Source organism: Odocoileus virginianus, unplaced genomic scaffold (assembly GCF_023699985.2).
Source record: "Odocoileus virginianus isolate 20LAN1187 ecotype Illinois unplaced genomic scaffold, Ovbor_1.2 Unplaced_Scaffold_8, whole genome shotgun sequence".
NCBI lineage: Eukaryota > Metazoa > Chordata > Mammalia > Artiodactyla > Cervidae > Odocoileus > Odocoileus virginianus.
The window spans coordinates 433,385-460,405 of record NW_027224270.1 but is presented as its reverse complement, the minus strand read 5'-3'; the positions used below and the strand labels follow the sequence as shown (position 1 = coordinate 460,405).

Genomic DNA, 27,021 nt, shown 5'->3' with positions numbered 1-27,021 from the left:
AGGAGGGAAACCACAGCCTCACTCGGAGGACGGAAACGGGAGGGCTCTTATGCTTATTTCTGTCGAGAAAGGAGAGAAACCCCCGGGAGGTCTGAACAGTTCTGTGTGAAGTGATGTTTACAAACACGCCCCTGCCCTGGCGGTGCAGGAAGCCGGCTTCGCCAGGACATGCCTCACAGACACAGCGTGCCGGGCGGCCCGCGGGCGGATGGAGCGGGCCGGCGCAGGAAGCCGGCTTCGGTTGGGACGTGCCTCGCAGACCACGGACGGAGGGCGCGGGGTCTGCGGCCGGGGCGGCAGCGGGGAGCAGGGCCTGGAGGTAAGCGGCCCGGCGGAGCGCCAGTGGTCCCGGTGTGGGCGAGACGGGCGGGCCCCCTGCACGCTTGAGCCCGTGCCGGTCGACTCCCACGGGGCAGACGGGCCGGGACCGCGGGGCTGAGCCAGGACGCCCGTGCAAGGACTGCTGCTTCAATGCCTTTGCCTTTGACTTTTTTTTTTTAAAACAGCACATATTTAAACAACAGTTAATTAAAAAAGTAACCTTAGAAGACGGCTGCACACAACACTGTATACACTCATGGTTAACAAGGAGAACAGTATTACTCTGCGAGGGGAGAGGCTGCGGCCACGCTGCTCGGTCACGAGGTGATCTTCTTCTTGATGACAGCGAGCTCTTTCTGAAGTTCACTGAACTTGGGGCGGTTTTCAGGTTTATAATCCCAACACTTCATCATGATTTTAAAAACGTCCTCCGGACAGTGCTGAGGGGCTGACATCCGGTATCCTGAAGACACAAGAGGACAGAGAATTTAGGACGGGGATAACCAGGCACCACTGTTCACACAGGGCATTGGGCAGTGTGCAGTTTTCAGTGCCGCATGCTGTCGGTTAACAGAAACAGAAATGCCATTTTAGGGCAGGCTGATTTTTTTTTTTTTCTGTAAGTAATGCAGGTTTTAATATTATAAAACAATATCATTACCTTCTAGTTCCATGAACCGATTTTGTGTTTGTGACAAATGAACAAAGCCTGATGTAAGAAACATCACATACAAGCGCATGTTTTAGCTGTTCTAAGTATTAGCTTTTAGATGCTATAGGCAGTCTTTTTTTTTTAAAAAATCATCTCTTTCGCTCAGGTTTCTGAAGGTGAAGAGAGGATGAGGATTTAGGAACATTGCCTCAAAAGTGAAATAAGCATGGATACAAGTCATGTTCCTCTGCAGCTGAGAAGACTCATTAATTCAGTCACTGGGCAGTGTCCCAGCAGGGTGCTGGGTGGGATGTGTCCGCATGTCCTCAGGGTTAGGGAGGACGCTGGCAAGTCACCGTCCTGCCCCCAACCCAACAACCATGCCCCTGGAGGGGCCTGATGCTAGGGCACTGGCATTTTGTTGAAAGTATTTTTTTGTTGAAAGCCGTGGACACACAGGTTCACGAGAGGGTGTCATCATCACATGCCTAGGTCTGCCTTTGATCTCAGAGTACCACGGGGTTTCTTGAGAACTGTTACAACACTGTCAACTTCTTCCTGAAGTCTAACTACCTTTCAATTAGTAGGGACATTAACAGTGCTTATTTGGCATAGAATAAAAGACAGGTACTGTTCCTCAGCCTCTTATTTCCTTGGAAGAGAGTGAATGGCACACCCTTGCAGATGTTATGCTAAGCAGAGGCAGTGGAAGAAGAGCCTAGAGCCTTCTATTTCCAAGGTGCTGGATGTTTCAAAGTCTTTGTGGTTGGTTTTTGTTGTGTAAGATCCATACCATCCTTCAGGTTCAAAAGTAGATGTACCAACACCTCTTCTATTGGGTTTTGCTGATAGCTCGTGATAAAGAATCCACCTGCCAAGCAGGAGACCTGGCTTTGATCCCTGGGCCGGGAAGATTCCCTGGAGAAGAAAATGGCAACCCAACCAGTATTCTGGCCTTTGAAATCCCATGGACAGAAGAGCCTGGTGGGCTGCAGTCCATGGGGTCACAGAGCTGGACACGTCTGAGCGACTAAACACACACACACACACACACACTTCTGTCTGTCACGCGCCCAAACAGCAGCACCTTCCTCTGCCCGGGAAATGCAGACGCAGCCTCAGCCTGCCCCAGGCGGCGGCCGTGGACGCTCTACCCCGTGTCTTGAGCTCACCTCTTTCCACCTGTTCCCGGGCCTGCTGGTTTGTCATTCCGGGGTAGGGGCAGACCCCCAGGCTGAAGGTCTCCCAGAGCAGGATGCCGAAGCTCCACACGTCACTCTCAGAGCTGTATCTCCCTGGAGGGCGGACAGATCACAGCCAGCTCACTGGGTAAGCAGGTGACAGTTTCGGGTTGTATATGTCTGTGTCAGTCATATGTTTAAACTTACCAGGAACTCAGCAATTACTGATCTTATTCTCTTGTCTAGTTTTGCTTTCCAGGAGGAGTAATACACCAATTAAATGAACAGTCTTCAGGTTGTTAGTTTAACCAAACCACCTTCCAAATCACATTTCCCCTACCAAGAACACATACTCACTCAGTATGCAAGCTTACACTCTCTGTGGCCTCTAAATGAGATGGATAGTTTATATAAAAAGATATAAATTTGTATACATCAATGCCTAGGAGATTAAATAAGCTGGGAGTTATGTAATTTTGTTTTTTGCCTGCATTCAATTTCTTTCTACTAAAATTACAAAGTTAGGGCAATAAGGAAAGTTTCTTAACTTCAGTTTTTTTTACTCATCACGGTTTACAGATATTCTTACATGCCTAAAAGTCTCATTTTCTCCACTGACAGTTTCATTTATGGAAAATTCATTTTTCTGCATTTTGAATAGAGTAGAAATTAACATAACTTGCTGATAAAAACAACTTCTTTAAATTACATGGTGCCTTGTTTTGTCAAAATATCCTGGTGCACCTGTTTTGCTGACTTACATAAGCTAAGCTCTTGGTTTTGTTTTTTCCCCTTGGTAATCTTCTAGACAAACACAGAGATAAAAGCCACACAAAGAAACCTTCTGGAATGAATGTGACATCAAGGAGCGGAAGCAAAAAGGCTATGAATTTCCAAGATTTTCCAACATACTTCTGCCATTCCCAGATTTATAAATGCCTAGCCTCTAAAAATGTCTTGTTAATTTGAGTAGGATGGCCTTTTCTCTTTCTTGCAAACAGTACAAGGAAATAGCACAACAGTGCTATCTATGCTAACCGCTCTGACGTCAGAGACTGGAGTGTTCTTGGGGATCATCATCTCCGGCTCTGTGAACTGCTTCCTTCTTACTGGACAGTGATTATGGACATTCACTATGCGAGTCAGTACCAAGGTTAGTTGCCTTGTCTGCACAGCAACTCTTTTCATGCCTGACATCCAGTGATTCAAAGCTTTTCATGAAAATCATTCAATGGCCAATTAACTCTTCAAGGACATGTAAGGCCCAGAGAACCCAGTGCCTTTCTGTGAGATGATATCTGGGAGAGGCAAGAATGGCCACTTGTGCTGTAAACCAAGATTACACTCTGGAAGCGAAAGCTTATAACCTAACTCTGTGACCTGACTTTTGAATCTGGTTTTAACTGGATTATTTTAAGGAATTAATTAGTATTTCTTAGTGAGATATAATTGACATATAACATTATATGAGTTTCAGTTGTACAGCATGATGATCCACTATTTGTATATATTGCAAAATAATCACAGTAAGTCTAGTAACACTATCATCCACTGTCACAAAGCAGCCATGCTTTACATCTCCATGTAGAACAACAAATAAGACTTTCATAAAATATATTTTCTCTTGGTAAAAAAAATGCTAGGATTTAGAGTCAGTCTTCAGTGATTTCATTCTGGGAGAACTAAAATGTTTCCCAGGTTTGCCGTGACCTGTGTACACACCCAGGAACTCCCTCACTGGACTGGGTAATAAATACTCCTGACTTCCTTCCCATCCTGTTAGAAATCTCTCCCTCATATAAACGGTTCAGCATTGTAAACTTTTTATCAATATTTTTATTGAGGTGTAGTTGACTTACCGTAGTGTTAATTTCTGCTGTGCAGCAAGATGATCGTTACACATGTACATACATTTTTAAAAAATATTCTTTTCCATTATGGTTTATCACAGGACATTGACTATTCTCTGTGCTATTAAGTAGGACCCTGTTTATCCACTCTGTATGAAAGCTTGTATCTGCTGACCCCAGCCCCCTCCTGCTTGGCAACTACCAGTTGGTTCTCTATGTCTGTGATTCTGTTTAATAGGCTCATTTGTGTCATATTTTAGATTCCACATATAAGTGGTAATCATATGGTACCTGTCTTTCTCTTTCTTACTTCACTTAGTATGACAGTCTCCAGTTGCACCCATGTCATGGAAATGGCATCATTTCCTTCTCTTTTAGTCTACTGTATATGTGTACCACATCCTCTGTTCCATGTCTTGGCTATTGTAAACACCGCTACTGTGAACACAGGGGAGCATGAATCTTTTTGAATTACAATTTTGTCTGGATATATGCCCAGGAGTAGGCTGGCTAGATGATATGGTAATTCTGCTTTTGGTTTTCTGAGGAACCCCTATCTTGTTTTCCACATTACATTCCCACCAACAGTGGCTTCCCTTTTCTCCACACCCTCTCCTGCATTTATCTGTAGACTTCTTAATGGTGGCCATTCTGACTGCTGTGAGGTGGTACCCCATTGCAGTTTTGATCTGCATTTCTCCGATAATTACAGAAGTTGAGCATCTTTTCATGTGCCTGTTGGTCATTTGTTTTTCTTCTTTGGAGAAATGTCTATTGGGTTGTTTGTTTGTTGTTGAGTTGTATGAACTGCTTCCATACTTTTGAAATGAAGCCTTTGTTAATCACATCATCTCCAGATATTTCCTGCCATTCTGTAGGTTGTGTTCTTGTGTTGTTTTCAGTTTCCTTTGCTGTGCAAAAGCTTGTAAGTTTGATCAGGTCCCATTTGCTTACTTTTGTTTTTATTTCTATTGCCTTGGGAGACTGGCCTTAGAGAACACTGGTACGATTTACGTCAGAGAATTTTTTTTTCCTATGATCTTCTCTAGGAGTTGTATGGTGTCTTAAAGACTTAGGTTTAAGTCTTTGAGCCATTTTCAGTCTGTGTGTATGATGAGAGGGTGTGCCGTTCAGCATTTTATAAAATTCACATGAAAGACTGCTAAAAGCAATCCCTTACTGCCCATCAAAGGTCTTCATGTGCATGCTCAGTCGCTCAGTCGTGTCCAACTCTCTGTGACCCCGTGGACTGCAGCCCACAGGCTCCTCTGTCCACGGGATTCTCCAGGCAAGAGTACTGGAGTGGGTTGCCATGCCCTCCTCCAGGGGACCTTCCCGACCCAGGGATCAAACCCAGGTCTCCAGCATTGCAGACAGATTCTTTACATCTGAGCCACCAGAGAAGCGTGTCTTTATTCTATGACATGCTAAATTTAGGTCTGGCTCTTACAGATATTGGAATTAGAATTGTGAATTAAAGTATTTGGTAAATACGTTAGTCAGCTTGAAATTCAACTAAAATACGCTCTGATTAAAAGGCAGAATTTTACTGGCATAATTGCTTAGCAGTAAGAGAGATTTTAAAGGCAATGTAATGTAGAGAATCTGGCAAACAGGATTAAGAACACATTCTAGAGAGTGGATTTTATTGATAAGCATTTAAGGCCCCCTAGTCCAGCACTGGCTCCCTTAGAGGCTGCTCTAAGAATCAACAAGAAGGTCCTTAGCAATGTTTTGTTTTCTAAGAAAACGTCTCGGTTAAAAAAAAGATTACAGTCCTTTCTTTCATCTTGTGATTGCTCTCCTTAGGAATATAGCCTCAGAGTAATAACCACCCCAGAGAAGAATCACTGTGGAAAATAGGACTGCCATGCTCTTTGGATTTTGAGGAGTGGTGGAATTCCTCAAAGCTTACCATCACTTCTCTTGCCAGCACATGGGAAGACAGACTAAGGGTGAGGCTTAGTATCCCTGAAGTATTAAGTTAAAAAACCGTATTGTTGGAAACTAGAACAGCTTAGTGAATTTCTTACAGTGACAACTACCTGCACATATCTATTCCATAGCATTGCTGACATGCAAGATATAAAGCAGGTTGTGGTATCTGGATCCATCCCAACTCACTTCCAAAACAATTATATTCCAAAGCTTGATCTGGAAAACATTCGGTGGTTCCTCAAACACTTAAGCACAGAATTACCATATTCCCTAGTGTGTACTCAGAATTAATTGAAAATAGGTACACAAATAAATCCTAGTATACAGATGTTTAAAGTGGCACTACTCACAACAGCCAAAAGGTAAACACTGCTCAAATACACATCAATGGATGAACGGATAAATAAATTGTGGTAGATACATATAATAGAATATTACTAAGCTATAAAAAGGAGTAAATTAATGATACATGCTGTAACATGGTTGAACCTTGAAAACCTTATGCTAGGTGAAAGAAGTCACATACCAATAGTCACATATTATATGATTCCATTTATATGAAATAGACAGAATAGGTATATACATAGCAACCAAAAGCAGGTATGTGGTTGCCAGTGGTTGGGGGAAGGGAGACTTCTTAATGCAGGTGTGAGGCTTTATTCTGGAGTTATGTAGATGTCTTGGAACTAGACAGAGGCAGTATCTGTGCAGCACTGTGAATATACTAAATGCCCCTGAACCGTTCGCTTCACAACGGTCAGTTTGATGTCTCATGGATTTTACCTTAAAGCTTTTTCTAAATTACCTGTCTTTAATTTAGGCATTAAGACTTTTGTAAATACTTTATATTAATTTTTCATGATGAAGTACTTTTCACTTTAAATTAACAAGGAATAACTTTATGCTATTGTTTAAATTTGGTTTTTATTTTATATTGGAGGGTAGATGAGGCAAAATGTCCTCTCAGTTTCAGGTGGACAGCAAAGTGACTCAGACATGTATACGCATATATTCCATCTCTCTCTTCCCAGAAGTTTTACACAAGTTCCAGAGACTGAGATGCTAAGAAACCATGTCAGTTTTTCAGAGTGAGAAACTACAGACTTAGTATTTCAGGAACCTAACATCAGATGAGGTTACTGGACCAAACATAAGGCTTTCAGAGGAAATGGTCCAGAGCCACACAGCAGTTTTACTGAGTCTAATCTGACTTTTACAGTAGAAACAGTCTTTTTCTTGGGTCGCACTAGAGACTTTCAGACGCACACTCACACTGAGCAGTGCGTGTACCTCAGAACCATCTGTTTAAGTCTAGCGTGTCACACACAGAAATCTGATCAATAAAACTGCTGAATTAAGTCTGCACAATGTGTGCAAAGTCTGAACACGCACACACCCTGCATGCTGCCCCTCAGCCGACTCTCACTTGGGCTCTGCTCTGCCCTGGGACTTTGCCTGTGAAATGTTTCATGCTGATGGAGTCCCTTTCGACCACCAGAAAGGAAGGGTCTCTTCTTACCATAATTAAGCGCTTCTGGTGCCGTCCACTTAATAGGGATCTGCTTCAGGCCAGAAGACGAATACACGCCACCATCCTCTTGACGAGACATTCCAAAGTCACTGATTTTTAGCACGTTGTTTTCACCTACCAGGCAGTTTCTTGCAGCAAGATCCCTAGATTACAATAAGATACAGAAAACGCCTTATTACAACAAATTGAAAGCTGCTTTCACACTGATGACTTCCACACTTGGCATTTTCACATCTGCAGTGTGCTCATAATGATCTTAAGAATGCATATGATTTACCAGTCTTTCCCATCTTCTCTGTCACAGGTAAAAATCACCACGAGAACATGTGCATATGCGACAGGCCACACGCTGATCTAGGCACCACAGGCATCATTTCCACTTACACAGGGTTAAGAGGACAGTCACAGCAGAGATGAAGCGGGTTGGGTATCACTCCCCTTCTGACTGGCCGCCCCGAGCTGCACTAACAGAACGTCCCGGGATGGGGCGTATGCGGCCGCGGACCCCGTGTGTGCTGGCTGGCTTACTCCACGCATGAGTGTGATGGGTGCGATGGGGAAACTGAGCGTTTAAGTTTTCTTCACTTTCAGTTACTTAAACAGCTGTGTGTGCCTCTGGCAGTGTATCCCTGGAATTCCCCAAAGGCTGGAGAATGGCTGAGGTGCCAAAGAGGCTGGTGCCTTTTCTTTTTTTCTTTTCCTTTTTGCATCTGGGATGTGCAAAACCCTCCCTGGTGATCTGCCTGGCCTCTCTTGCTCACCTTGTTCTGCGTGTGTATTAAACTGACTAAGTTGCTTCATTCGTGTCTGAGTCTTTGTGACCCCATGGACTGTAGCCCACCAGGCTCCTCTGTCCATGGAATTTCCCAGGCAAGAATACTGGAGTGGGTTGCCATAGCCTCCTCCAGGGGATCTTCCAGACCCAGGGACCAAACCTGAGTCTCTTTTGTCCCCTGCACTGGCAGAGGGGTTCTTTACCACCAGCGCCACCTGGGAAGCCCCTATCGTGCTCCAGTCTCTTCATAATTGCTTATTCCAGCCACACTCAACTTCTTTTTGTCCCCAAACACAGGACAACTCCCCTCTTCATGACAAGCTTATTTCCACAGTAGGGCTTTGCACTTCACTATTCCCTTTGCCTGGAGTGCTCCCCTTCTAGACTTTTGCATGGCTGGCTCCTCTTCATTTATTCTTAGCTCAAACTGTTAGACTTGCCAACCTCTCCGGCAGCTAGCTCCAGCCATAATCAAAATACTGGCCAATAAGATATAAGCAAAAGAATTATTTAGTTTCTTTAAAAGAAAGGGGAAGTACCCATTACATTTCTGTCCTCAGAGAACTCTATGTTGACCTCCCTTAACTAATAGGAAGATGGTGGTTAACAAAAGAGACCAAGTCTGCACTCTAGTTCTAGTGGGGAAGACGTTCAATAATCGAATTCATATATGTTATATAAATGGTTATATATAGACATATAAATAAAGTATATGAGCATGTATACACACAGAATATCAAAAGAAAGGTCAAATAATGTTGAGTGTAAAGAAGAAAAAGAGCTATATAAAGGGAAAAAGATTTTCAAGAAGGAATCCTATTTTAGATAGGTTGTTAGGAAAGGTCTCTTTGATAATGTGATATTTGATCAAAGACCTGAAAGAAGCTAAGGAGCAAGCCATGGGGATATCTAGGTGAAGAGCATCAAAGGTAGAAGGAATAGTATTTATAGATATAAAGGCCCTAAAATTGGCCCATACTTGGTATATTCAAGGAACATCAAGGAAGCAACTGGAATGGAATGAGTAAGCGAGAAGATAGATTTAATCAGGGTGAGCCAGGACCAAATGATGCACGGCCTTTTAATACTAAGCCCCTTGGATTTTATCGGCTAGGAGGTAACCGGGGCTCTGCACACAGGACTGACACAGAGTGACTTAGGTTTTGAAAGATGATATGCTACTGTGTGGAGAGTGGACTGGCAGAACCAGAGAGCTCAGTAAGCAGCTTATTTCCAGAGTCCAGAAGACGTGATGACAGCCTGCACTAAGATGCCAGTGGTAGAAGCGGTCAGAAGCTATCAGATTCAGGATCTATTCTGAAAGTACTATCAGGAGGATTTGCTGGTGGATTGGTTGTAGACTGGGAGAGAAAAAGAGCCGTGGTTAACCCAAGGCATTGGCCTAAGCAACTGGGAGAGTGTGGCTGACAAGGGAACGGGGAACTGGGGGAGAACCACATTCACAGAGAGTGGCAGACACAGCTAGCTGCTCCCTACTGTCTGTTTAATCCTCTTTTGTTTCAGCCCCCCACCCCCACCCCCCGGTTTTAGCTGAATATATGGTCATCCAGCTAAAAACTGCTCTTCATCCCAACCTCCCCTGCAGTGAGATCTGGCCATGATCTAAGTTCTGGCCAATGAGCCGCAAGCAGAAGAGCTGTCTAGGATTTCTAGTAAGTTTCTTTCAGAGGGGAAGGACCATTACATTTCTCTCTCCCACCAGCAAAATGAGGAAGCACACTAAAGGTAGAGAAGTAACAAGAGACAAGGGGCCCAGGTTCCTAATGACAAGTGTGGCTGCCATACACGATCTGGACTGCCTACCTTTGTATGTCTAGATTTTTTTCTTTTAAATGTGTGAGAGAAATTCCTATGTCATTTAAGCAATTTTTGTTTCTTAATTTTTTTCTTTTTTTGGATGTATGTGTGTGTATGTTACATCCAGTCAAAACTAACCCAGTATTGCAGGTGGGGAGTTTGGTTGTGGACATACCGAGTCTGAGATATTGGGTAGGCAGTTGGGTGTATTAGTATTAGTTTGCAGGTCATAAGAGAGGTCTCGGAGTTGTCGACTTTCAGGTGACATTTGAGGCTCTGGGATTAGAGAATGCTTTCACCTAGACAGTGCGTGTAGAGAGGAAGGAGGATTCAAGGACTACGCTCTACAGCACTCCGTGATTTAGAGAAGGACTGCAGAAAGAAGGATGAGGAGCAAGTGAGGCAGGAAGGGAACCAACAGCAGAGTTGGTGTCCTGGAAGCCAAGTGAGGAAGGCTTTTCCAGGAAGAATCAGACAGTAACTGTCAGCTACTACTAAGAACAAGCACAGTGAGGACGACGAGTGGGCCATTAGATTCAGCAGCGTGGGGTTTAATGAGACTGACAAGCGTGGGCTCAGAGGAGCGGTGGGTACGATGGTATGACCGGGGCACGCTCAAAGAGAACGAGAGAAAGAAGTGGAGACAGGGAGGTTTAGCCACTCTTGCGTAAGTTTTCTATTAAGGCATATCGAGAAACGAGGAGGCGATCAGAGAGCATTTCAGGTCAAAGGAGTTCTTCCTCTCACTTCTGCAGACAGTAATAATACCGTGTAGAGGATAAACTAATGCAGGCAGGGAAGCGTGGACATTGCGGGTGTGACGCCTTTGGGAAGAGCTGACGTGCCGTTCAGAGCTATCCCCCGGTGCCCAGAATAGTACTGGGCACTAGTAGGTGCTCAGGAAGGGTGTGCTGAAGGAACACATACGTCCTGTTTTATCCTAGGAGTGGTCCCTGCTGAAGCCAGGTGGTCTATTCTGTGCTTTCCTTTATAATACTTTTCTCTTGAGGGACAATCAACAACCTGCTTCTCTTTCAGCTGAGATGGTTTTATGTATTTATCTTTGGAATGTACTTCCACATATCCAACATGATTCAAGACTTCTAAAAAATTGTAGTCTAATTTATACAATTGGTCTTGTAACATAGGAAGTACCTTGAGCACTGACTTTAGCAATAGCTAACTGGTAATATGGAATTTCCTCAGGGAGTTAAATTAGCCTTGTACATCTTTGTAGGAAACTTGGGCAGTAGTACCTAAAGACATTCAGAAAGGAATGTGACATCTTCTACCTTACTAACTTGGTAAGATTAGCTTTATTCATTAGATCTAGTTTCACAATGGAGAAGCTTAGAAGCCCAAGGTTAAAATTAAATTGCTGACTCGCTTCCCCGTTCTGTGGAAGAGGGAGGGACTCTGGTTTGTTGTTAGACAAAGTGAGTGGTAGTGAAATGCTGGTTCATTCTAATCTGTAGGAAGGAACTTTTCTATAAAGGTAAATTCTGTGTGCTTAGGAATGCCATGTCCTACCTATGGTCTAGATGGCTTGCATGAATAACAGCTCTGTGACTTATTTGAGTGTCCTTGGGAAAAGAATCTAAAAAAGAGTAGATATATGTATATGTATCACTGAATCACTTTGCTGTAAACGTGTAACTCACACAACATTATAAATCAACTACACTACAGTAAAATGTTTTTAAAAAGTGGATCTGTAAATGCAAAGTTCCAGAATCAGTTCAGTCATTCAGTCGTGTCCGACTCTTTGCGACCCCAAGAATCACGGCACGCCAGGCCTCCCTGTCCATCACCAACTCCCGGAGTCCACCCAAACCCATGTCCATCGAGTTGGTGATGCCATCCAACCATCTCATCCTCTGTTGTCCCCTTCTCCTCCTGCCCCCAATCTTTCCCAGCATCAGGGTCTTTTCCAATGAGTCAGTTCTTCACATCAGGTAGCCAAAGTACTGGAGTTTCAGCTTCAGCATCAGTCCTTCCAATGAACACCCAGGCCTGAGCTCCTTTAGGATGGAGTGGTTGGATCTCCTTGCAGTCCAAGGGACTCTCAACAGGCTTCTCCAATACCACAGTTCAAAAGTGTCAATTCTTCAGTGCTCAGCTTTCTTCACAGTTCAACTCTCACATCCATACATGACCACTGGAAAAACCATAGCCTTGACTAGATGGACCTTTGTTGGCAAAGTAATGTTTCTGCTTTTTAATATAATATCTAGGCTGGTCATAACTTTCCTTCCAAGGAGTAAGTGTCTTTTAATTTCAATGGCTGCAGTCACCATCTGCAGTGATTTTGGAGCCCTCCAAAATAGTCTGACACTGTTTCCACCATCTCCCCATCTATTTGCCATGAAGTGATGGGACCAGATGCCATGATCTTAGTTTTCTGAATGTTGAGCTTTAAGCCAACTTTTTCACTCTCCTCCTTCACTTTCATCAAGAGGCTTTTTAGTTCCTCTTCACTTTCTGCCATAAGGGTGGTGTTGTCTACGTATCTGAGACGATATTTGATATTTCTCCCAGCAATCTTGATTCCAGCTTGTGCTTCTTCCAGCCCAGCGTTTCTTATGATGTACTCTGCATCTAAGTTAAATAAGCAGGGTGACAATATACAGCCTTGATGTACTCCTTTTCCTATTTGGAACCAGTCTGTTGTTCCATGTCCAGTTCTAACTGTTGCTTCCTGACCTGCATACAGGTTTCTCAAGAGACAGGTCAGATGGTCTGGTATTCCCATCTCTTTAAGAATTTTCCACAGTTTATTGTGATCCACACAGTCAAAGGCTTTGGCATAGTCAATAAAGCAGAAATAGATGTTTTTCTGGAACTCTCTTGCTTTTTCAATGATCCAACGGATGTTGGCAATTTGATCTCTGGTTCCTCTGCCTTTTCTAAAGCCAGCTTGAACATCTGGAAGTTCATGGTTCACGTATTGCTGAAGCCTGGCTTGGAGAATTTTGAGCATTACTTTACTAGCGTGTGAGATGAGTGCAATTGTGCGGTAGTTTGAGCATTCTTTGGCATTGCCTTTCTTTGGGATTGTAATGAAAACTGACCTTTTCCAGTCCTGTGGTCACTGCTGAGTTTTCCAGATTTGCTGGCATATTGAGTGCAGCACTTTCACAGCATCATCTTTCAGGATTTGAAATAGCTCCACTGGAATTCCAGAATAATCAAAGTAACTTTAAGAAAGAAGTATAAAGTTGAAGGACTTACACCTAACCTGATTCTAAGTATCACTAGAAAGATATCATCACCAGCACAGTTAAGTAGAACAGATATATCACAGATCACTGAGCAGAATAGCGGGTCCTGAAATGGATCACAGATGTGTGGTCACCTGGCTGGACAGAGGTGCTGGACCGCAGGGCACACCTCCCAGTCCTGGCCAGGGGACCTGGTGACGGCCCTCGGGCCAAACACCATTCCTCTTGGTCAGAATGGACTTTTCTTCAGTGTTGTGTTTAGTCCTTTGCAGGAGCTTGGTGTGAGACCTTTCCTGAGAACAACGCCTGTGCTGCACGACGACAGACGCTATCTGCACTGCAGCCCCAGTGTGGGGTCTGTCCTCTGAAACGAGGATTTCAGTTCTATGAGGGACGAAGCGGAAACTAATTTAGAGATACCTTCAACTCAACGTAAATAACATTCAGTAACGTTTACAGAAAACTCTACTTTCTGTGGGTTGCACAAAGTTCAAGTCCATGGAAATGGTATCTTTGGGCATACTCTATGAATTAAAATAAAACGTTAGGCCTTCAGGCAATAAGCATGCACTGCATACTCACCCTCTGCCTAATAGTCTAAAAAGTATTAAAGGAGATAGAACCACAGATACGGTCTCTGGGCTGAGAAGCTGACAATCTAATTTGGGAGATAAGGCAGACACACACCTCTGCCCCTTCTCTCCTCTCTGTTCATTTCTTTATTTAGCTCCCAGCTGCCTAGCCCCAAGTCAGACATGGCAGGAGCCTCATGCTCCCTGCCTCTCCCCACATGAAACTGCCGGAGAACAAGTCAACGTGAGCCAGTGTGTTACTGCAAATCCTACAGGAATTCAGAGATGGGGAATCTCCTAACAGGCTGGCATGGTGTTCACAGAAGGTAACCGTGATGCTGGGAAAGATTGAAGGCGGGAGGAAAAGGGGACGACAGAAGATGAGATGGTTGGATGGCATCACTGACTCAATGGACATGGGTTTGGGTGGACTCCGGGAGTTGGAGATGGACAGGGAGGCCTGGTGTGCTGTGGTCCATGGGGTCGCAGAGTCGGACACGAGTGAGTGACTGAGCTAAACTGAACTGATGGGAGATAACTTTATCTTACCAGGTGCAGAGGATCAGTGCAGTGAATGCTGCTGGCTGCCAAAAGGACATGGAGATGTTCCACTTAGGTCTGCTGCATAATCTTATTTGAAGGTTCAAACTTTTAACTGTATACCAAGGGTCTCTTACAAGTTGTACACAGTATGAGACAGGCTAATTAAGGATGAAATGAGCACAGACAACATTTACAGGAAATCCAATGCCAGCAGGCACTGGAGATGAGCACATTTTCTATGCTCTCTGGAAATTACAACAGTGAGCAGCTTGCTCTGGAGCGATGCTGCCTCTCAGAGCAAACACTGTGATGAGCCAGGGACAACCAGGATGCTGGGCCAGTGTCCTCCTTTTGGCTGCTTTATCCCAAATGTCACTCACTACTTGCAGCTAAGATTAATCCCTCATGGAGGAAAGGACTTAAGAAACATTTGCTTCTTTTCCCACTGGGTCTGGATAATTGTTACTGTTTAGTTGCTAAGTCGTGTCCAACTCTTTGCAACCCCAGGGACTATAGCCCGCCAGGCTCCTCTGTCCATGGGATTTCCCAGGCAAGAATACTGGAGTAGGTTGCCATTTCTTTCTCCAGGGGATCTTTCCAACCCAGGGACTGAACCCGTGTCTCTTGTATTGGCTGGTAGATTCTTTACCACTGAGCCACCAGGGAAGGCCCCGGTCTGGATAAAACTGAGTCACAAATAACTCTCAGCACTTAGGAGGAGAACACCTGAGATTTCCTCCTTCTCACACATGGCAGAAAGCCAATAACCCAGAGGTGGGGGATAAAGGAAGCCGACTTCATCTGCCTTATTATGCTCTGCTAAAGAACAGAATTCGCCTATCTTATTACTGCACAGCATATGTGTAAGTGATGGTTGCAAGCACATCTGGGGAGCATTATGGAGGAGTAGTTGAAAGCAGCAATTTTGAAACACTGCATCGATGGTTCACTAGATCTTGGACTTCTAGAAATTTACTTATGCTTAGCCTCAGTTTTCTCATCTGTAAAGGAGGAAGGATAAGAGTATCTGCCAAAGATTGTTGTGCAAATTATGTAAACTATTTAGGACAGCAATTGGAAAACAGCAGTAAAACTTGAATTTTAGTCACAGAAACTGTGTATCGGAGAATAACTGCCTTCTCCTCCCTTCTAACTGGAATAAATGTTTGACTACTTTTCTATTTATATAAACACAGAAGCCATTCAATTTAGTTCTTCTAACAGCAACAATTTATGTGGCATTTGCTAAATGTCAGGTACCATATTAAGCTCCTTTCATAAAAGCCGCTTAATTCTTCTAGTTACGGTACTGATGACCTCTGTCTTTATATAGGAGATGAACCTGAAGGCTGGAGGGTGAAGTGGCCTGCATAGGGCTGCACAGTCAGTGGGGGGGCTACTGAAGTCCAGCCTCAGAGCCTGCCACGCTGGCCACCTGCCTCATGCCTCTCAATACACCTCGCGCTTCTCTTCCAGAATGCAATCCCATTATACACCCCGTAATCTGCAGCCAGTGGCTACAACTTCTGAAATTTAAACAACCAAAGAGTTAAAAGTTGATTACCTTTAAGAAAGGAAGTAACACTCCACTCTCCCATCTCAAAAGTGGAGGGAAAAAAAAAAGGAAAAACCTGTTTTCAGAAGAAGCCGAATGTCAGCAAATGGTTTGAAATGACACACGAGTGTCCTGATGGAAGGAAAGTGGGATGGCCTGGTTTTTGTTAGAAAGTTTGGCACACAACAACAGAGACAGACCTCTCCACAGACCGAGCCCACCGCAAGAGGGAGGCGGGGTGGTATGGCGTGCTCTTGGCCCCAGAGCGGGCCCCGGGGACCACGTCACGGCTGCCACTACTGAGCCGACAGAGATGGGACCAGAGATGAGGCAAAAGAGAAGTGACCAGCCTCACCCTTCTGCAGATCCCACGGTGCTTCTTTCCACCTCTGAATCACCTTCTCTTCCTCTGAACAATCCACGTGAAGGTGAAGCCCTCGCTGCATGCTTCATCTCCGGGCGCACCTGTGACTTCACTCCCGGTTTTGCACCCACCGCCTTGCTCCTTGACCTCGTTCCCCTCCCAGTTTCCTGCACCACACGTCCACCTCTGCCTCAGTGAGCTCGGTGCCCCATCGCTAATGGGGCACTTAGTTCTAAAAGAAGAGGCCCCAAAGGAAGCCCCAGCTGCAAAACTGTTGACGCTAGGCCCATTATTAAACTGTGCTTTTTCTGTTCCTTTGAAAAACCGCTCAGTGCCACGCATTCTGGGAGGCGGGCAGGAAGGCATCGCTCCCGTGCGTGCAGACACGTGAGAGGGGCGGGTGATGTGTGTCTCTGCTGAGGCCTGCCCAGTGCCCTGCGGGCTGGTACGATGAGAGCCACGGGGCCCCTGAAAGCCCTGGCCTGCTGCCCGCGGGACACTGAGTCCTCAGGATCTGAGGCGCTTCAGTTGCTTAAAGCCTCTGCAAAAATGCAAACATGCTACCTGTGGGGAGGGAGGCACATGAGACTTTTTAATCACATTTTGGCATAAATTACTCCAGAAGATAATTGACAGATGTCATACAGAATCTGTGTGGATAGAGGGGCCTGGCAGGTACAGTTCACGGGGGCGCAGAGTCAGACAGGCCTGAGCGCCCGGCGGCACGGCACACAGGCCCTCACGGATGACGGTGCAGACCCGCTCGACAGTGGGGAGAGAGCAGGCACAGGCTGAGCACCCAGAGCAGGCTGCGGAGAGCCGGCCCAGGCCCTCACGGATGACGGCGCAGACCCGCTCGCCAGTGGGGAGAGAGCAAGCACAGGCTGAGCACCCAGAGCAGGCTGCGGAGAGCCGGCCCAGGCGCAGTGGGCTCCGGGGGCGGGCAGGGTGTGCGGGGAATATCAGCCCACCGCTGCTGAGCCGCTCAGTCATGTCCGACGCTGTGCGCCCCCCTGGACTGCAGCCTGCCAGGCTCCTTGGTCCACGGGATTCTCCAGCAGGAGCGCTGGAGCGGGTGGCCAGGCCCTCCTCCAGGGGACCTTCCCCACCCCCACCGGGGATGGAACCCGCGTGCGTCTCTGACGTCTCCTGCCCTGGCAGGTGGGTTCTTCACATGCGCCACCTGGGAGAGCAGGCGCAGCTTCTAAAAGAGCTGTCCAGGGCTCGCTCTGGGGAGTTCCTTCTAAACCACGTGTCCTTCTCTCAACAGCAGAGCAGGGTCAGCCCTGGAGGCTGAGCTGCCTCCGCCTGAGTCTGCGTGCGCTGGAGAAACGTGGCCCTGGGCTGTCTGTGGAGAGACAGAGGCTCTGGTGACCCCCCTAACGAGGCCGCGGCTGGTGAGCTGGGCCCTGAAATTGCTCCCTGAGAGCTGGCTGCAGGAGTGCCACTCACGGAGGCCCCGGAAACCACCTGCGTTCACCAAAATGGATGTGGGGGGTGCACATACACGTGCTTACTCTGGCTCTTTCATTTCCTTTCTGTCAGCAACTTCCCTGTAAGAGAATTCTAGCTGGATATGCGCAAGTATGGACTTGGCATATTCTTTCATCTAGCTTATAGATAATTCCTAGATAGTTAACTAAAGAAAGAGAATTCATACCACTCATAGGGATACTGAAAAAAATCCAGAACCACAAATACATAGTGATAACAACTGCTTTAGTCCTCAATTTACCCGAAAAACCCAAGGGGAACTTCCTTTAAGTACTGTGACTAATCTGGATGGTTTATAGCTATGAACCTCTGTCTGTATAGTCACAACTAAGCATCTCTTATTCACCACTTTGTACTATCACTTGAGGGCCACATGATGATGTTAGATACCAAATCTCTAGTTCAGTTCAGTTCAGTCTCTCAGTCGTGTCCGACTCTTTGCGACCCCATGGACTGCAGCATGCCAGGCCTCCTTGTCCATCACCAACTCCCGGAGTTTACTCAAACTCATGTCCATTGAGTCGGTGATGCCATCCAACCATCTCATCCTCTGTTGTCCCCTTCTCCTCCTGCCCTCAATCTTTCCCAGCATCAGGGTCTTTTCCAGTGAGTCAGCTCTTTATATCAGGTGGCCAAAGTACTGGAGTTTCAGCTTGAACATCAGTCCTTCCAGTGAACACCCAGGACTGATTTTCTTTAGGATGGACTGGCTGGATCTCCTTGCAGTCCAAGGGACTCTCAAGAGTCTTCTCCAACACCACAGTTCAAAAGCATCAATTCTTCAGTGCTCAGCTTTCTTCACAGTCCAACTCTCACATCCATACATGACCACTGGAAAAACCATAGCCTTGACTAGATGGACCTTTGTTGACAAAGTAATGTCTCTGCTTTTTAATATGTTGTCTAGGTTGGTCATAACTTTCCTTCCAAGGAGTAAGCGTCTTTTAATTTCATGGCTGCAATCACCATCTGCAGTGATTTTGGAGCCCAGAAAAATAAAGTCAGCCACTGTTTCCACTGTTTCCTCATCTATTTGACATGAAGAGACTACTACAAATTATAAATAAATACTGATCTAAAAGTGAACCTATTAATAAAAAAAGAGTCTGGTCAAAAAGAACTGGGGCACGGTGGGTAGTGGGAAAGACAAATTAAAAAATATTGATGGAAAGTAAATACTGAAAATCTCTTTAGTTCACAGAAACATACCAAATCTCAGTGGGGATTTCAACAACAAAACAGAGCTGTCCTAAGCATCCACAGTAAAGGCCAAGAGATACCTGCCCTCCACACGCAGCCTCAGTACTGATGACAACAGCCTCTGCTGCTAAAAGACTTCTGGAAGGGAGATTTTAAAAACACCCACCCACTCCTGTTCTGAGAGTAGGAGAAATAAGACACTTGCTTGAGTGACTAATGATAAAACCTACAATGCTACACTTTAATGCAGCTAATTCCTCTGAGCAACAGATAGAAAAAAGTGACAGAATCACTCTTTACTGAATAGTCATCAAGATAATAGCAACCATTTGTTGGATGTTTTATATTTGTCAGGTACTGTTTTAAATCTTTTTCAAACAATTCATTTTCCGTCAACACTCAGCTTCATGAGCACTGATCTGAACATGAAATACATTTCAGATTTTTCCAGGAGCAACAGTGAGAACACCTCCTCTGCTGGGGGTTCTGGACCAGGTGTTGGAGACCTGGGTTATCACCAGGGCTTTTCCTTAACAAGCCACGTAAACTAGTACCTCGCACATCATTTTCCTGGGCCTCGGGAATGAGAGCACCAGTTCTTAACTTTCTTGAACATTAAGGTCTTCCACATAATATGTAACAATTTTATGACTCATTTGTTCCACATTTACCCCGATGTGAGAGTTGTATTTTCACAATGGCTGACAGAGAAAATGCAATATAATAGAAAAGCTCCTAATGATTCAAAAATGTTTTGAAACAAATTTGTATTCCATTAATCACAATAGTAAAATAATACTGCATATGGATATATACAAATCTACTATTCTGTCTCAAACACAGCTGGATGTACACTTGGACACTTGTAGTAGCCTGGAGGAGCCAGTGGTCCATGGCCCACCACGTGGTAGCCGGCGTGTGGCCCCTGCCACTCTAACGTTCTGTGAGCTCTGGTTAAAGGCGCTGACCCCCTGTCACCGGCTGCATGAACTAGCCACACAGGGATGCCTGACGGTCCTGGTGAAGGGTTTCCTACCTTTCCACCACAAGCGTGAGCACCAGGACTAATGAATGGAAGTAAAGCTGGGGGGGGGGGGGTAGTTACAAGCTCGAATCAAGAAAACATACCTCCTGACCCACTAAGAATAAGAGTGACCGCTTATTTTGCACCTAGTATGTGACAGGCATGATACAAGGAGCTTAACCTATTATCCCTAACTGCTATCTAAATGTAGGTATCTCTATCTTAAATGTAGGTATCACCAGGACTTCCTAGTGGCTCAGGTGGTAAAGAATCCGCCTGCGATGTGGGAGACCTGGGTTCAGTCCCTGAGTTGGGAAGATCCCCTGGAGGAGGGCATGGCAACCCACTCCAGTGTTCTTGCCTGGAGAAGCCCATGGACAGAGGAGCCTGGTGGGCTGCAGTCCACGGGGTTGCAGAGTCAGACACGACTGACACTACTGTACCGATAAAGAAACCGAGGCACAGAGATTAAATAACTTGCTCATGGAGACACAGCGGACAAGTAGCTGAGTGTGGAATCTGTCTTGCTCCAAAGCCTGTGTGCTTCCAGCATTCTACAATGCTGAGTATCCTTTTGGTTCCTTTGAACGACTGTTTTTATCTTGACAAAACTTCAGCTCGGCAGTCCCTGAGTAGACAGATTTCTGCCATCTTGTTCCTGAGACTTGATGAAATAGAACCCCTGCTCAGTGCTTAGGCTCAGAATATCGACTGCAGTGAGACGACAACATATGCGTTATCTTTGCTATCCTATTTTCCTGTCCTGTGTAAAGGCACATGACAATTACAAAGGCACAGAAGGAGTCCTCCCAAACCGTTTGTTACTGTTCACACTTTCACTGTGTGACATGCGGACTCACAGTGGCATCTAAATTCAGACACCAAAGGCAGGGAAAGAAGGAGAGCAACTGGTATAATCTGTGAGGCACAAGGTGCGTCAAGACCATTTGAAGTGTTACGGTCTGCAAAATGTCCAGATGCTAATGAACTCACACACGCTAACCGCGGTGGAATGCTCCTCGACGCAGATGCTGAACCACCCGCAGAGGGTCACCGCTTTGCAGGACTATCTTCTCCATGCAGGGAAGTCCACGGACTTTGGGCGTAGCCGAGACAGTCCACATGGGCCGTGTCCCCCAGTGCCCTGTCCCCACTTCCTCCACCCAGACACGGCGGTCGGGCAGACTGCACGGCTGCCCCGGTCCGGAGAAGCGTGGGAACCGCTTAGGCCACACTCTCAGTCGAGCAGGAAGACGGCCGCCCCTGGCGTAGGAACACGGAGCGTGTCTAACCACAGCCCGAGCCTGTGTGGAGAGGGGTAAGATCTCATCCCGTTCACTGTGGCATCAGCCCCGGGATTGGAAAACACTTTTCAGTATTTGTAGGAGTTCAAGAGAAGTAATGACTTCCTTTGATGTGTCTCAACAATTCTTTCCTTGCCTCCCATTTACATTCCTTTCAAATGCCGTTTTCATTATTCCCATTTCAATTTCTAATGTTGTTTTCTAGGTTTATGAAGCGATATCCCAGGTGACTTTTATTATAGACTTTCCTTCAGTCCTCTGGTTGCTTTCAGTATATGAAATCCAAATAAGGAGAGCCAAACTCATGAATAAGGTCTATTTTATAATAATTCATTTTTATCTTGAAACAAAGATCTGAAATTCAATTTCTTTTCTGTCTCTCTGTATTTTCTTTTCATAGTCAGGAGGGCTTGCTTTATCTTAGCTCATTTTTAATTCTGTATTATGTTTGATAAGACTTCATTTTTATGGTATTATATTAAGACTTGTTTCATATATGTAACTATTTTTCTCGTATACAAGGTAAAAGGTTTTTAAATATTCACCAAATGGCCTCCTATGATTAGTTATTCGTTCCATGATTCTTTGCAGTAATCCACACAAAATCTGCATTTAGCATTCATGAAGGATTACTTGCCTAAGCAAATATTAGCTCTGCATATACATGTGTCCTTTTGGTCTCTTAACGAAATCTGCATTTACCAACTTGCACACCGCAGTTATATAAAACAGTGTCTGAAAGACTCAAAGTGGACAAAATAATAATTTGTATACGTGTAAAGTCTATCATGCCTAAAGGAGTCCACATGTTTTTGCAAATTTCAGTCCTCTCCAGACTATGAGAGGAAAGCGTGACAGCTGCTTTGACGACATTCAGGACAATGCACAGAAGGGGGTAAATCAGGGCGCCTCCTTCTGAGGCTGGTGAGATTACATGTGACAGTCACCTATGGGGAAACTTAACCAGGACGCAGGATTTGTAAATTCCACGAGATACCAAACTGTTCTTTTAGCGCCATCAGTCGAATCTTAGCTGACATTAGGTAATAGTTGAGCCTTTTAGATTATTTAAAGTATTTCTAAAGCAAAGGAATTAGAGGCTGCATTTGCAAACAGACTGCCTTATTAAGATCTTGCTACTTTGGCACAAATGTTCACTAATCTGACAGTAAATGCATGTCGCAATACATTATCTTAAGACTATGATGCCCAACCTTTGTGATAATGATGATACAGAAAAGAGAAGAAATAATTTCTGGTTATTTGATCTGGGAACTGATTAAGGAAACACTACTGAGTCTCTAAACAGATGAGTTTCTAGGTTCTAACAACCCAGCATTTTATAGTTACTGTTTGATACATACAAAAACTTCTTCTGCTCTATATCAAAAAGACATACTTCTATTTTACTTTGTACTTTTAAAACTACTATTCCATTACTCTTAGAATCTAGCTATAGTTTAGTTCAGTCACTCAGTCGTGTCCGACTCTCTGCGATCCCATGGACCGCAGCACACCAGGCCTCCCTGTCCATCACCCACTCCTGGAGTTCACTCAAACTCATGTCCATTGAGTTGGTGATGCCATCCAAACATCTCATTCTGTCACTCCCTTCTCCTCTCGCTCTCAATCTTTCCCAGCATCAGGGTCTTTTCAAATGAGTCAACTCTTCGCATGAGGTGGCCAAAGTATTGAGTTTCAGCTTCAGCATCAGTCCTTCCAATGAACACCCAGGACTGATCTCCTTTAGGATGGACTGGTTGGATCTCCTTGCAGTCCAAGGGACTCTCAAGAGTCTTCTCCAACACCACAGTTCAAAAGCATCAATTTTTCAGTGCTCAGCTTTCTTTATAGTCCAACTCTCACATCCATACATGACTACTAGATAAAACCATAGCTTTGACTAGACGGACCTTTGTTGGCAAAGTAATGTCTCTGCTTTTTAATGTGCTGTCTAGGTTGGTCATAACTTTTCTTGCAAAGTGTCTTTTAATTTCATGGCTGCAGTCACCACTATTCTATTAATCTCAGAATCTATCTATAAAATGTACACAAAAAAGAGTATCCACCCATGCACTGTATGTACCTATGAACCAATCAGCTCATCAGTGGTTCAACTTCTCTTTATTAAGGCATTAATAGGTCCTGGGTCTTCTGCTGTGTGCTGCAGGTAAAGATAACCCAATCCCTTCTCTAAGGAAACTCAATATGACAAGAAATGGCTATGCAAGTCCACACATTACAGTACTGGAGGTGACAAGTCTGAAAATTGGAGTGGGCTCTCGGATGCGGTATGCAGTCACAGCCCTGATGCTTTGTTCTTCCCATCCCTTGTGTCCAGGCTAGCGCGTCCCCGGGATAAGCAGAGCATGCGGAAGTGGTGGTATGGAGTGCTGCAGTGTGAGCCTTACGAGGCCTTGCAGCGTCCACACTCATCTCCCCAGACACTCCTGACACTGTGGGAAAGGCCTGGGAGGACGCCATTAAAGAGAGGGGCACAGCCTCCAGCGGGCAAGGAGGCCCCGGCCGTGCGAGTGCGGCTGTGTTAAACCCCCAGTCTCTAAAGAGAGGGCACAGCCTCCAGCGGGCAAGGAGGCCCCGGCCGTGCGAGTGAGGCTGTATTAAACCCCAGTCTCAGACTGCTAGGTGTCTGAGGCCACATGAGAGACCCCAGGGGAGAGACGCAGAAAACCATTCGGCTGAGCCAGCCCAGACTACCGACCTGAACTGGTGAAACAAAAATAAGTAAGAAATGCTGTTTTAAGCCACTCTGTTGGGGATGGTATTGGATGTAGCATCGGACAATGGGGACAGCAGATTTATTAAGCATTTATTAGCACTGAGCATGAGAGCTCGACAGCAAGGGATGAGGGGAGGGCAGGAGATGGAGAACAACGCTCGCTGTTTAGGGAAGGCCTACGGCTGCTCCCTGCGGCTCCTCACCCACACCTCACGGAGCACCGCAGGCACCTTCTTACTGGGGCGGCCGTTCCTCCGGGCTTGGCTCCTGATCCTCCGCTTTGGGCTTGTTTTCTCATCTAGCTTTTTACAGGCCACAGAGCTTTTACGGGCTGAATTTTTCCCTTTCAAGCTTTTTTTGCACTTAACGACCGCCAGGCTATTTGACGAGAGTCTCTTCCAGACGAGCTGCTCTGCGTACAGAAAATGCCAGTCCCAGAGGGCTCCACCTGGCCCCATCTCTTTACGACCAGTCCCTTCCAATTGGGTATAAAGAAGAAAAATAAAGTATCTGGCACATGGAAGCTAGTTCACTGAGAGACACACTTCCCTGAGACACTTTGAGGGCGTTCTGCTCTCAGATTAGAACAAATCACAATGAGTGATACAGATCATGATGCCCCTGAGTCATCAATAAAGGTGAGTAACTATGGGGAAAACTTGGTATCAGAAAGTAGGAAAATGTGATAGGCAGTTTCTCACTATTTCCATGAAAGATTTAAAATTGACAAGGAGAAGGCCAAGTGATAAAATAAATTGATTTGCTTCCCTCAAAAAGTATGTAATTTGCACTTCCTATCTGCCAGGCACTCTTTTACGCAAAACAGTGACAAGACACACAAATTTATGTCCTTATGAAACTTAGGTTCCTTTGGCACAAACTAGATAAATGATGCATTATCAAATAGGATATATCTAAAAGAATTACTCAAGGACATACTTGACATAATGTAAAAAAGGGATCCATAAAAGAGGAAGATTTGGTGTGCAAACAACAGCAGGAGCAAAGACATGAGTGATACAATCATGTCGACATAACTGTTGATCCATTCTGTTAAAAAGAGTCCTAGACCTCTTCAACATGCTAAGTGGAAGGGAGGAGGTGGGGGTGGCTAAGATGATCGGTGCTGAAGGCACGGCCAGCTGCCACGAGACAAGCCAAGGACTACGGTGTAAAATGCTCAGCTGTAAGAAGTGCACGTGAAAGTGAAGTGAAGTGAGAGCCACTCAGTCGTGTCCCACTCTTTATGACCCCACGGACTACACAGTCCACAAAATTCTCCAGGCCAGAATCCTGGAGTGGGCAGCCTTTCCCCTCTCCAGGGGATCTTCGCAACCCAGGGATCGAACCCAGGCCTCCCGCATTGCAGGCGGATTCTTTACAAGCTGAGCCACAGGCAGTTGTGGCAACACTGCCACCAGAAAGCAGAAAAAGAGCAGCAATAAGAATAAAAAGAACTGTATTTCTAAGAAAGTAGAATTCACCAAAATGACACATTACTGATCCTAAACAGGAAATTCATCAAAGAGTGAAAACAACAAGAAACCCAGATGTATTATGAGCAAAGGTACAAAACAAAAGCAGCACAATTCAGTGTGAACATAGACCTGGCTTAGAAGGGAGCAATGTCTAAAGCCTGCGGCAGGTGAAATGTCAGAGGGATCAGCAGAGAGGAAGGGAGACGGGATCAGAAGCAATTATCAGACAGGGGCCAGCAGACCTGCTTTCCAAGCAAAAGGCCGCTGAAACACCGGTGAAGGAAATGGAGGCCACCTCTGAGTATTTTAATAATTCTCTCACTAATGGAAGAGGGGGCATTCAGATTCAGCCCATGCGGAAACAATCAGAGTAATTATGGAATCCCGCACTGCACCGGTGTGTGGTCTGACTGTTGACCAGGAGTGATGTCATTCTGTAGAGAAGCTGTGTCTGCTTCACTCTCCGCTGACTGAAGCCGGCTCTTCAGGGTCTCTGGGGCGCCTTATCGGGATCAAGTCTGTCTCTGAGAAAGAATGGGCAAACCTTCACAAGTCCTTTACAGCTGGAATCTCAGAACCAATTATCACGATTATTGTCAAAGCTATAATAAATAGCTTAGGTTTTCTGCAGTTTAGTTAATTTGGTGACTGATTCTATTAATATAATAACAGGCAAATCTCAACTATTACGTGGACAGTTTTATTTTCTTAATGTTTCTATAATCCAATAGACATGTAAATTTCATTAAATTGCCATGTGCTAAACAATAAAGTTATTATCTAAAATCATACCAGGCAACCAAACTATTCTATAAAGGTTTTATTATCCATGTTCTTGATTATATTTATGTCAGATTATCAAAGAATATACTAAGTGGCAGCTATGTTTTCAAAAGAATATTTTCTTTAAAACTGAATTTTATATACTAAAAATAATTTTGTTCTTTTTTCTGATGGTAGTGGAAGAGTAGATGTTTATTTTTATACCAATATCCCAAAATTTCTTTCTGCAAAATTTGCCATACCAAAGTTCTCTCCAGCAATAATAAAAAGTATTTCTCTCATGCTGAACTAATAATGGTTCAGGAAGATGATTCAAAGATAAAGTCTTCCTGGTCCAAAGGATATGCAGAATAAAGATAAAGGCCACACTGAAAGAAAGGACGTTATTTACTAAAAACTCAGAAGTATCTATGTGATTTAATAAAATGCCAATGGTGTACAAGAGAGTGCCAGTCAGTGGGTAAACATTTTAGGTGACTGTGTTATTAAGAAAAATAAGACTGGAGAAAGTGGGTCCAAATTATTTAACAGATGAAATGGTAGAATTTCTGTGCATAGGGATTTTTAGGCTGTTAGTATAAAGGGAGATGATACAATTTGTTATCTGGGAATGTTAAAGGGAATGCAGCAAGCATTTCCTGGCACCAAATATGTGGCAAGTACTATGCAGTGTTAGA

The 27,021-nt window shown here is 44.9% G+C and overlaps 1 protein-coding gene across 1 annotated transcript in view; it reads right to left on the bottom strand.

Annotated features, from left to right (window-relative positions):
• Positions 1-476: 476 nt before the first annotated feature.
• Positions 477-27,021, bottom strand: part of FER (FER tyrosine kinase) — a 418,591-nt gene continuing 392,046 nt past the window's right edge. Inside the window, exons 26-28 of the mRNA XM_070462680.1 lie at positions 7,462-7,616; positions 2,146-2,268; positions 477-784 (exon numbers count right to left, since the gene is read on the bottom strand). Coding sequence (XP_070318781.1) covers positions 639-784; positions 2,146-2,268; positions 7,462-7,616 — 424 coding nt within the window. The 3' untranslated portion in view covers positions 477-638. The remainder of the gene's footprint in view (positions 785-2,145; positions 2,269-7,461; positions 7,617-27,021) is intronic.